General features: G+C 37.8%; 1 protein-coding gene across 1 annotated transcript in view; it reads right to left on the reverse strand.

The window, feature by feature from the left end:
- The window catches only part of DPP10 (dipeptidyl peptidase like 10), a 292,219-nt gene that overhangs the window by 150,620 nt on the left and 128,417 nt on the right, over positions 1-13,182 (reverse strand). Inside the window, exon 4 of the mRNA XM_075757159.1 lies at positions 2,894-2,988. Within this exon, the coding sequence (XP_075613274.1) occupies positions 2,894-2,988 (95 nt within the window). The remainder of the gene's footprint in view (positions 1-2,893; positions 2,989-13,182) is intronic.

Below are 13,182 nucleotides of genomic sequence, written 5' to 3' on the forward strand. Positions count from 1 at the left end.
TTTCTTCTACTTCTGAATAAAACCTAATGAAACTAGGAAAAAAACCCTTTAATTCAGGAACTTGGGATAGATACTTCCCTATGGAAGAGGAATGGCCATCTTAGAATGACAAAACACTAGCCTTTCTTCTTTCCAGGTGCATGATTCTTTTTAAAGGGTTATATTCTTTTATACATGCAACATATATATGTTTTTTAAAAAACTGCAGTCTGATTTTTTGCTGATACACATACATAGTGAGCATAGAAGCTCTTCAGTAGGGCTATCTGACTTTTAGACAACACAAAGAAGGATAAAGGAAATGTACTTTGCACAAACATGGCAGTCCTAAGATGCAAAAGAAGAGCCAGTGATCTGTACACCATGGAAGACTGCTTCAGGGGATTAGTCATGAGGAAAAAAGCAAATCTCTTCTGAGCTGCTGGTTCAAATACAGCCCAATCAGTAGTGACAAAGAGTCATTACTAGCCCCTTGCCTCTGCACAATGAGTTTATAATGGCAGTTCAATTTTCAATGGACAATTGTCAACATTACTAAGAAAAACCTGCCACTTCCGTGGGCTGCTTGAGCAGAGAGGCAAACAGGAGAGGGAATGCAGCCTGAAAGCAGACTAATAACTCCCATCGAAAGGTGACTCTTCCATGACTAAAACCCTTTGATAGGGAAGAATGAAGGAACTTGCGTTGCCACTGCCGATGTTGGATCTGTGCTATATTTTTTATTAATACAAGACATCTCTGCAGAGTCATTAAACCAGCACCATTCTAATTATGCACCAGTGATTAAGCAGACGTGACATTGAGCGAGGAAAATGTTTGATTAATGATCCAGGTGTCTAACTTTGGAAGAGTACATTTAGCAGTGCGAATTTGGGGACAGTGAAGCTTAGAAGAACAGAACAGCTTTTGATTTCAGCCATACAGTCTGCCTCTGTAATGTTATGATCTCCTGTTAGGATCGCTGGCCACCTTGTCAACAGACAACTCGGCACAGCAACATTTCCCGTTGCTCTGCCAAACGTACACCAACAGACTTACTGAGTCTTCTGCTCTGTTTTCAGCTTTTTATTCTACTGCCATATGAATAATCATTGCTGGAATTCACTTTAATTACTTCTAACACACTTAACTTTTGACTGTACAGAGAGCACCTTTGCCGGAAAAAATACACTGATGTTTTTATTCGTCTCTTCTCCATACGTAATTGTTAAATGGTTGCTTGAATATCATCCATTTTGTATCAGCTTCCCACATTCGTAATTAAGAGCAGGTATCTACACTCTCAGTCTGCGTGACTTAAGGATAAACTTAAGGATAAAAAGCACAGAGATGAGCAATTTTGTGAAAAAAGGCGATGCTCGCAGTGTGAAGCAGCCTGTCCACACTGATCCATCATTACTTGGCAAGAGTGGTTTAGCATAACGGCCTGAATAGCTTGTCATGCTGGCATTACATTTGACATCGCATGAGCCAAATACTTGCAGCCAAAAGTGTATGAATTTGTCTGTGAGGAAACTCAAGCCTTATCATTACAGTCAAGTTTTATAGCCAGGGATGTCCAAGCAGCTGCTTGCATTCAAGTTATACACTGAAGGCAATACATAGGCCTACACAGTTAATGCTCTACTTAGCCAGCCAATCGCTCACACACACACACGAGGGAAAATGCTTCTGCAATACTTTGTGGTTTGTTCTTGACAGAAATTCACCTTTTCACCCACTTTTAATTGTATCTTCCAGCCTTTCTTGGGCTAAGAGGTATCCTGAGGACCATCCCAACATATGGAAGGGTGCAGCTTACAGAAAGGGAGCTTCACACACACGCCATTAAAATACAATTCTCTCCTCCCTTCTCCTTCATCCTTACATTGACCTAGGAAGTCAGCGTCAAGTTCTTTCTCCTGAACTTCTTTCTACTCTCCTCTTTCTAGTTTGAAGAGTTAGAAGAAAAGGTCACCGGGGGCTTTATGCTTTGAAAGGAGGAATCTGTATCAGCAAAGGCCAGGAACAGACCAGGAATAAAATCAGCCTTTGCCAAAGACCGCTGATGAAAATGAGTCATCCTTTTGGGTCTGCAGGTGCAAAAGATTTTACTAAATTAAAAATACAGGGATTAACAATAGCAACCAGTGGTCTGTATGGAGTATTTTTGAGGAAAGATTGACAAGCCACACATTTATACTGCAAAACCCTGATAAAAGAGAATGACAGGATAGGATGTAAGTGGTATCACTGAGAATAATAGCACCAAGCAAAGCAAAAGAAAATGTAGACTAAGGCATTAAAGCATTTTTCAACAATTACTGCTAGTCAGAAACATATGCAAACTACTCATGTATTTACTATTTAGTGGTCAAGAGGTAATCCCCAACCATCTAGTTTGCCATTAAAGCACAGAGGAACAAGTAAGCCAGAGATTAACAGGACTGGGAAATACATTTTTCTTTGCATATTTAATTGCTTAAAGGAAAATCTTCATAAGATTTTTTTAACACTTTTCCCCTTTTCTAATAGTGAAAAGCTCTCAACATTTTGAGTAGCATTCTCCCATTTTATGAAATCTCTTATTATAATAGACATCAGGTAGATTCACCAGCACATATGCCAGGCATGATCCTTCAAATGGCCTGAACAAAGCATTGACTACAGCCAACAACATACTCTTCAACATCTCCGTTATTTACATGTAGGTTGAATAAAACAACAAATAGCTTCAGCCAGAAATCATGCACTGACAGAAGAATGGATTATACTTTCCATTTATATATAATCTAGTCTAGGTTATAAATGTATTTTCTGTAACCTTTAAATATTATACTCTCTGACTCCTGTTGTGGGAAAAAATGTTAGCAGACTTCCACTAAGAAATGAGTAAATAATATATATTACTTACAAAAGTTGTATTTTCCAATAATAATGTAGTTGTATTTGTTTCTACATTCAGTTCAACAACATGTCCATTCCTATTTTTATACACCACTGATGTATCTGCAACAACAAAGGCATTAACAGTTAGCAAACACACTGAGTATTTAGTGTATCAATAGAGAAAACCAGCATATCAAAGTCCTTAGAATATCTTAATTACAATATTCAAACAAAACTGAGAGAAGAATTGCACTCATAATATCTAGCTTTGTTGATTTGCTTCATGAGCTTCACAAATATCTCTTTATGCCCTATACCATGTTCACCTCATTCAAAAATACCGCTTCATTAAAATGCAAACATTTTCTGTGACAAAAACATATCCAATGGGACTGCTGTGAATGAAGTGACATCTTGAATGTAAAACCGCTCTCACCTAGATATCACCGTCACTGACACTTCAAGGTCCAACCACATTCACAATGGAAAGGGCCATATACCAAAGTAAACTTTTTTAAAGAAAAAAGCTTTTTCTGGACACCATATTCACGTATATCCTTAGAAGAGATTCTAGCAAAACTTCTGTGGTATTCTGTATCTCTGGTAACTGGATTGACAAAGATACATATTATATCTTAAGACAGTCCATGTCCTGTGTGATCAGTGCTGGGCCACAGAATACCAGATCGTCACATAAGCTGTATTTTAGCAAAGGAGGGTTAAAGCTAAACAGATCCATTTGTAGAACAGTTAAAACACTGTGGGATGAACAGTTGTATTTTTTTCCTTCTAACACTTACTTGATTTATAATTTTCCTTAAGAAAAATAATCAACTACACCTGAACTGGAAAAAAAAAAAAATTATAAAATTAATTGTGGTTTTTATGAAAAAGGCTTTGTATCTGTTTGTATCAATGCCTGCAAAATTACTGAGAAATACACAATAACTACATAAGCCTTGATTTTTTTTTTAAAAAGGTTCCAAATTTCCCACTATTTAATAAGAGATTGACTAGATTAAGTGCTGATTTTTTCATGTTATTAAAAACCCATGTAAGAGATTTATATTTAATCAAATGAAACTATTTTGTAATAAAAATGTAGAAGGCATAAGGAAAGTTCTAAATTAAGCCTAAAGGAAACACAAAAGAACTTTACTAATCCTCAGTAATGTCTGAGAAATTCATTACAGATCCCTGAATTTTATGAAGTGGGAAGTAAACACGACTGGAGAAAAAGGTTATGCTGTCATAAAAAATATGCTTCGCTTATTCAGAAAAATGTAGCTGTATTTTAATTGACTCCACAGAAACTCTAGATATACAGCACTAGTGAATGTCCTCTGGTACGTTCCGCAAAATTAATGAAGCCTCATTTGAAGAGCTTACTAAGCTATTTTAGGATCACGGCTGGGAAGTGGGGAGGGATTGATGGAGTTTAGGACAGGATTACTGGAGCTGTTGTTTAGGAAGCAAAATTAGATTGTGAAGTGTGGAATTAATAACAACTTCTTATGAAGAAAAAGATTTCAAATATTCATTTTGAATAAAAAGGGGTAATACATTGTATAAAGTTATTTTGGTTTCAGGTTACTGGCTAATACAGTACATTAAAGTTTTTGCAACTTCTTTTAGGGTTTTTTTGCACGTATTCTTTTAGGTACCCTAGCACTGAAAATCCCCAATGATGTTGTACCATGGTGCAAAGTAATATTATAGAAAAAATAAAGTTGTCTGGCCAAAGAGGTCTCCTCAGTTATGAGTAAACCTGAATGTCAGAAATGGCACGTATAACCCAGAGACATCGAACAGCTGTCAACAACTAGCTACATTCATCTCCCCTCCTTGAATGGTGCTCTGAGAATGCATTTTTTGTCCATAGGTGAGACTAATATGCCAGGCAAATTGAGACAGCGGTATCAGAATGTAACTCCTTCTCAGTCTTCTACTCTTCTACATGCCATGTACATTTGGCCAACAGGATTTATAGCATCATGCCTCATTAACTAATCCTACCAAGAACATTTCACCCAGATAAAGAACCTTCCCTTAAACTTGCTAAGAGGAACATGAGTAAAATACGCAGTCCTAGGGCTCTTCTTGCAAGTCATACATACACTGTGAAACAGTATTTGGAATAGCAAATACTGTGAATGACATAAATTAAAGCCTTTGTTCTCAAGTTAGAAGAAAATTTATTCAAATGATCAGAACAGAAAACTGAGAGCCAGACATCTTCAAAAGGCAGACTTTACTGGACGGTAATTATACCTCTCAGTGAACTTGGGCTTTCATCTCTATATTGGACTCAGTAGTTAACTCCTGAAGTGCATAAATTAAAAGTACACTTGCAAAATGCATGGAGATGCTCAGATAAAAGATTACATCAAAATACCATGCAAGTATTGAACATAAATACAGTCTTCAAAAGTAGTCATATTAATTTATATGGAAGTCTCATTCCGATCAATAGTTTGTCAGGCTGGATAATGTGATAGTTGGTCACACAACATAATGATGATTTTTTTTTACTGATAGCTCAAATGTAAATACTAGCTATAAACATACATTTGTTTTGAAATTTTTGTAACCTAGGGTCAAAAAGGCTACATAAGAAAATAATACCTAGTCCTTAACATTGTCTGTTTATACAACTGATTTATTTTGTTTATTATCTTAGTGTCTTCATCACAAAGAAGTTCCAGGATCCCTGACACTTCACAAAGCCATTCAGACAGATAGAGTTCCTACTTACAAGAAATTCTCATTTAATTTAAAACAAAGAGTAGTGCCACGTAAAAACCTCTTGGCTGGGTACAAACTGCAGCACTGAAGAGCCACATTACCCATCTAAGGACATCACTGAAATGGGAAGCATTCTGTCTTGAGTAAAGGAACATGTGAGGAAGCCTCTATGAAGAATGCATATCATCAAGTCACCAGCCCTGGAAGATGTACACAAAACAGTCTTTAAAAGAACTCATCGAAAATTTCCTACTTATAATAGTTCTCAAATTTCTGAAAACCTCGGAAGCTACGGAGCCCTGGATGACTGATAAGTTTATTCTGTGCTACTAAAAGGTGAAGACAGACAACCAAGAGTCTGTACATAAGTTATCCTGACATCAGTCCCAAATAAAATAGCGGCACGATAAACTCGGGATTCTTCCTACAAAATACTGGCTAGCAATATAATTAATACCTGATAGCATTTTATGGAACATAGCTTTTGTTAAACAAAGTTTGACAGGGTTATGTTTGACAGAGGCAATTCTGCTGAAACTGTATATTGGGTGTTTTTCAAGATATTTCATTTATTTTATGACATCATGATTCCAAAGCTTACATTAGACAGAATTAACAGGAAACACATTAGGAGGATTAGAAATAGTATCACCAAGAAAAATAAAGAGGAAGACGGGGTACTCCTACCAAGTGATCTGTCGCACCTAGTTAACCGATCATTATTGTAGATGGGAGACTGGAATTGAAGAGTGGTGATGGAAAGAAAAGCTTACACGGCACTGTAGACCAAACCTGCTGCTGAACAGGTTCTCTGCAACTTATTTGGCTTTCACAAAGAATGCATCATTAAATAAAATATTACATGAAAACAAACTTTAAAACCAAAATTCTTCTGTGATTATTGCAGCATCATAATTTCACCTGAGTCAGTAACATAAATATTGCATTCTCTTACAAAATTATATTAGCTGTAGAATCAACAATAATTTCTTTTATCATTGTGAGGTTAAACATCAAATTCTTATGCTATTGTATGGTTTTAAAAGTAAATCTTTTCATCATGTGCTCTATCTCTAGGCAAAGAACGTGGAACAGATGTTCTGCTGAAATGATTAGGCCATACAATTCAAATAATAGTTTTGATATATATATATATCAATATCATAAATACAGCCCTCAGTGATACAACTATTACATAAATATGGCATCATCATAATCTCATGTTTTGAAAATGAAAGCATTTCATATAAATAGTTTTACCAAGGCTATTGTTCCTGGTTTAGGTTCAACACTGGTAAAGGTTCTGCTCACGATCAGGATAAGTGTCGTTTAGGAGCTGCAGCTCTATACTGTGCCTAGCCTAATAGCTATTGTTCCAGGAATGTCAAAGTACAGGCAAATATCATAAAATGCAAAGAAATCAATGCAAAACTTTTTGTATTTGACAAGCAGCTTGACCCCCATCAATTCTGCAATAACTTCTTTACCCTCATTTATTGAATTGACAATGCTCTGCCATACCCTAAATGTTACAGAATTCATTTGCAGCACTCATTGTTCCAACTAGCTTCACATGGCATCATGTATGTTCACATTATCTAAAAAAATTTAGGCTCTTTCAAATTCTAATTAAAAAGTATGTATTATTTGGAGGAGAAAATGGACTAACTCCCATCTTTAATTACATCACCATCACTGAAAATCAAGCCTTGATTTGTGCTAGTGTAAGAATTTGGCCCAGGGTCTATACGGCCTTTAACGATTTAGCTTTCCGAAAGCGGGACACTGAATGGTGGTCATTTATTTGATGAGTATAAGCTCTGTTTTCACATGTCACTGAACTTAAGCAACTTGTCCTGTAATATAAATTACACAGACTGGGTTGAAAGAACAAGTTTCCATATACTTTAAAGCAAACCTAAGTTGTGACTAAACCTCCATATTCCAAACACTTAAAAACTTACTATTGTTTTGAGCCAGCCTCTATTGTCTTTACTCAAAATGACTGTACCTGTAAGCAATGCTATGAGAAGTGGCATCTAGACTGCAATTACTTTGCCAAATAAATCATCTATTTATTTCAGTTGCACAACGTTAATCCACTGAGATATTTATTTATTCTTTTTCACTAGTGTTCCCCAAATGAACATTAATTGTTCTTTTACCAACCTGAAAAACAAGAATTACTTACAGAGAGCCATTGAGCCTTAATTCACAAGGATACAATTAATATTAAGCAGGGCAACTATTTCCTCAGAAATCAACCTTTTCCTTGTTTGCAGACGAGCAAATCTGTTGTATTAGAAACTTTATGACATATCATCAGTTTGCTGTGCCAAAGAATTAGAAAAGACAAGACAATACAAAAAGTAACAGATAAAGAAGATACACAGACAGCTGAAGTGATTTGCTGCCGGTCACACAGCCTGTCAATACCACGCTGAGGAACTCAAGTCTCTTGATTTGTAGTCCAGTGCCCTATTCACTTCCACCTCAATATTGATCCAACTTTTCAGTAGTGGAGGTTTTCTTCTTTTATTGGTGGCATTGCATATTCAGACCGGTACATGACACAAAAAGCTCCGGGCTACTTATCACTTCCCCCCAGCCCCGAGTCACTCCAAGAGACTCCTTGTGTGCCTTAAACTGTTGACATGCTTATTAACTGCATATTTCAGCTGTAAGCATCAAGAGAAAGCTAGTCATGTCATGTAAGTGAATGAACAAGGGTGATGTGAAACATTTTGTCATTTCTGTAGGTCTCTCAACCTGGGATAATACAAGAGGTACCAGACCAATAGCGGTATGAGACATGACCAGTTAACAAAGTACTAAGAGTCAGCAGTGTTGTACTTGGAAAGATCCAACAGCTTTAGGAACAAGTGGGGAATTCCCTGATAAAGCATAAAAGCAGGAACCCTGTCCTGCATGGACTCTGAGAATTTATGACAACTTAAAGAGGCAGCTTAGGCTCACTAAATCCACAGGAGTTAGGAGATTCCTGAACGTGAGCCTTGAAATATTCTGTGCGTGCTTCATCGAGAGTTGTGATGGTACCAGTGAGTTTTTAAGTTGTGAATTTTAACCTGTGAATACACATTGTGTTTTTCCTCTAGCCTTTAATAGTCATCACAGCAATTGAAGCTTATGATAAAACTAAAAGCTGCCTAGCTTGTAAATCTACATTTCCACCATGTTCACTGAGATTAACTTGAATAATCTCTGCAGGTCCTAATAATGATGAGTAACAGAATCAATAGTAGTTCTTTTGGGGGAAAAAATAAAAACCAACAAACCCAAACCTACTTGCTACTAAATTCACAGTACTGTTAATGTTACTGTTAAGTTTTGTTTGCCAAACAAACGTACTTTGGTAGAATGTTTGCTAAATTTGGACTATTTGTTGATAATAAGGTTTATTTCATGGTAACTCCTGAGATATACTTGTGTGTATCCATCAATTTCAGTGGAGACATGCCAAGCCCAACTTGCTAGGACCTGGCTCAATAATGTTTTAGAATTTACTAATACTGACATTGAATAGTTTGAAGAAAAAAAATATTTATAAAGAAGGTACACAGAGCATAGACAGCTAATTGCTGGCTAATTTGTACATAGCACTGTAAATCTTACCTAAAGGAGCCCAGAAGTACTAGGCACTGACATTCTGAAGTATTCACATCCTAACCTCCCCTCACTTACAACGAGCTTTAAAGAAATCCGATGGGCTTTTGTCCACTCTGTTTTCTCTGTTCTCATGACACTACAGAACTGGGACCCAAAGCTGGAGCTTTCCCCTAACCAGCGAGTCCCATAGCAAGAGGAGCAGATACATCCTCCCATCCCTTTAGCAGAGCCTGCCCTTCGCTCAGCTGGAGAGGCCTGGCTGACGAGGGAGGGCAGGGTCCACGGGGTTTGCTGGGGATACAGCAGCGTCCGTACTCGGGCAGTTTTGTGCATAGAAACCATCAGATATTAAGGCAATCTGTCAAACAGTCTTGAAAGCATAAGTAGCATCTAAAAAGTGAAGGAAAGAGGAGAGACATCCAAGCAATGCTGAAAATCTGCTCCACAGTAGCTAGAATAAGGAGGCCTCAGGGCAGTCTTTTGAAACTACTGGTAATGTTAACCAGAAGATTGTCAATACTTGTTTTCCCATTGAAAATATTTACTAAGTTTTGGGTTGTTTAAATAAAATTCTGCTTTGCAGCACAAACAGCAGCATTAGCAAGTCACAGTCCTCCTTTTCCTTATATTTTATATTTTTTTAAAAAATACAATCATAAGAGAAGGTTGACATCTTGCTGTCAACACATATGTCAATCAGCCTTTGCTGTACAAAGTATATTAGAACTACAGATGGCATTTCATTAAATTGATTATAGAAAATGTCATGCTAATTAAAATAGAGAATGCTTTCTGATTTAATGAACAGGAGGTGCTAGACAAATCTTTGTCTAATTAAGTGTTTGCTAATTAAATAAAAGTCATTTACAAAGATATTACAGATACAGACCAAATTTCAATATGTGAGATAAGTCACATGTCAGCTGAGCAAGATTTCCACTGCCTTTCTAAAAGTGTAGGCTCTCATTAGTAGTGCTTTCAAGAAAACATTTATTCTGCACTAGTTTTATAATATAAACTGTGACTCTTCTAGACAATCCTTCATTATATAGAAGGGTCCCTGTTCAAAATGGCTTGCAAAGTTGTAGACACAGGTAATTCCAGTACTTTCTGACTTCCACAGGTCTTCTAATTCCTTTTCCCTCCCAATGCCCAACACAAACGAACCAGAGACCAGGTGGAGATCTTATGGCACAGCAGCTACAGAAATGGAAGCAGCACAGTCACAGCAGCATCCTGCCGGACACAAGCCTATCAGCTCTGCTCACAAGACTTTGCAGATATTACATTGAGCTACATTAACATGAAGATAGAGCCTGAGAGAGCAGATCTCGACTGTTATGCTGATATTGATGGATTAATCAGCCTAATAAAACCAACCTGGATTTTTTTTAAATTATGTTTATTGCATGTTGTATATTTGTGCAGAAAGGGGTCACTAGCACAAACTGGGAGTGCAAGCATTTTCACAAAACCTATCCTCCTACCTTCTTCAACTCCAGAATAAAGTTACCAGGCGTGCTGGATTGGTCTGGAAACTTCAAATCTCCATCAATAACCAATTTTCCTAATAACTCTTTTTCTAATTTTCCTAACCATAACTCTTTTCCTAATCTCGTCGTCAGATATCATACCAAGTCATCTAACCATCGCACCTAGGTTTTTGAAGGAGATCCTTCTTCTCTGTACTGCCATGATGACACAAAGCTGTTCTAATTTAGAAACTTCCAAATTTTTCCTACAAATTTACTAATATACTAACTGGTAACTTAAATTTCAGCCCCTTGAGGGCTTTGCTCCTGCCAGCCACGGCAGATACCAGAAATAGCTTGCTGGAGCTATTTCTTCTCCGGTCTTATTAGATGGAGAAATTTTCCTGCAGTTCCCTTCTACTACTCTGGCACTCTGTTGGGAGTGAGCACAGCACCTCTACGTAGACCTGCTCACTCAGACCTCCCAGGTCCAGGCTGCCCCAGCAGGGTCTATCTCATTTTCTCCATTTCAAGAGCACTCAGAGTAGCACAGCTATAGCTGAGCTACAGCTTTCTGAAATGGTCAATACACCACGTGACAGCAAGATGTTAACTTATTTAAGGAGCTGTCTAACAATTACAAAAAGTAGAAAGATAGTAGGTGTTATGCCGTAATTAATCTCCTATCAGAAGCAATAGAAGTGTCCTTCACTTTTAGAACACAACTGGACAAAGTACTACAAAGCAAATGAATAAAAATAAATGAAAACGCAAAGATCTAAGTGTGTACTAGCAAAAAGGGAAAGCAGTTATCTAAGCCAAAAAGCAATCAGTTGATGGACTAAAGCACAAGATTTCACTATTTTTCCCATTCCTCCTCACACTTTCCCCATTCCACTCTTTTTAATGCAGAAATCTCCATCTGTATTTCTGTCATTACTGGGAGGAAAATGTTAAGGATATTCACTTCCCCTCCTAGAGCAAAGTACTAAACACAATTTTGTGGTGTTAAAAGCTAGGATAATAGAATTGACTCTATTAGTCCATTCCAATTTGTTTGAAATACAAATAACAGTAAATCAGCAGCAATAGAGAGAGGAGGGGAAGGGGCAGTATTCAAAGCAGACAGAGAGTGCCTTCGCAATAGACTACATCACTACTCGCATGCCACACAACTCCAGTAAGGTTCACCGGGTTATGACTCCTGGATACCTTCTGGTACCTACACTTTCATTTAGCTGTTCTCTCTGTAAAAAAAAAAAAAAAAAAAAAAAAAAAAAAAAGGGACTGAAAAAGAAAATGTACTGTACTTAAGATGCTAAAAACTTTAAAGAGGAAGAGTAGGGAAGTTATACCAGCACTTTAGCACTTTGGTTTTCTCACCCCACACTGCGCAGTGATGGTGAAACATCATATATTGTTACAGATGTAATTCTGCCAGCACAGGACATTCCTTCTTTTCCTAAATTTCCCACAAAACTGCACAGCATTCCTAGATATGTGGAAACATTTTTGGTCAGGAATGATAAAAAAAAATAAAAAATCTCTGATTGCTTTCTTGCATTGCACCAAGGACCATTACTGAGCCAACTTGGCAATGGACTCAGCCAGCTGTTGCCCAAATAATGTACATGTCCCTGGACTATTGAGAAAATTAGAGAACAAATTGTCATTCTCAGTCACACATCATATCCCAGCCTCTTCCCCAGAGACATAATAAGGTATCTCAATGCAGCAGCACTTCTGTGACAGCCTCGGGAGTTCACCTTTCTGCTGAGACTGTCAAGAGGACAAGCCAGATGGGACGCAGACAGCTCTGCTTTGGAGTGGGCAGTGTGGCCCAGGCTGGATTTCACACAGATTACTGAATAGGCAAGGCTGTACTTTGGAAAAGATGCAATGATTTCAAAGAAGGTTTATATGCTTCTCTGCTCCTATATAATTCTCAAATAAAACTGGGTATTTCAACCTGCAATAGAAATGTGAACTTCCTGTGCCTCAAACGCTCCTGAGGGCACACCATCATTCCCACTTCTGTGGTGCTCTAGATGCGCTTGGCGTTTCATCCGCAAGCCCAACAAGTGAGAAAACTAAAATTCAATGGCTATGTACATACCACAGTAAAAGACCAGTCTCTGGAGCAACTGCAGAGCTGCAGTTTGCTCACTCCCTTTTGTCCACAGGAAGGCGTCTCAGCAAGTTGATTCAGCCAGAGCTGATGGCTCAATGCCTACCGTCACACTCAGGCTGCGGGCTTGCAGTGAAAAGATCGCAAATATAATATCGAAGTGGCCTCAGGGCCGTCCTTAACAAGCTGCGTCATTTAGCCCTTGAGAATCTGGCACTCCCAGCAGAGGACGTCAAGGGCAAACAAGGTCACGGTGTAGGATTTCCAGGTTTACACTGACAATGCAGATGCTTATTACTGTTCCCCAGCTAATTTCTGCAGTACATGGAAATTGTACAGGCT

Source organism: Balearica regulorum, chromosome 6 (genome assembly GCF_011004875.1).
Source record: "Balearica regulorum gibbericeps isolate bBalReg1 chromosome 6, bBalReg1.pri, whole genome shotgun sequence".
In the NCBI taxonomy this organism is placed as follows: Eukaryota; Metazoa; Chordata; class Aves; order Gruiformes; family Gruidae; genus Balearica; species Balearica regulorum.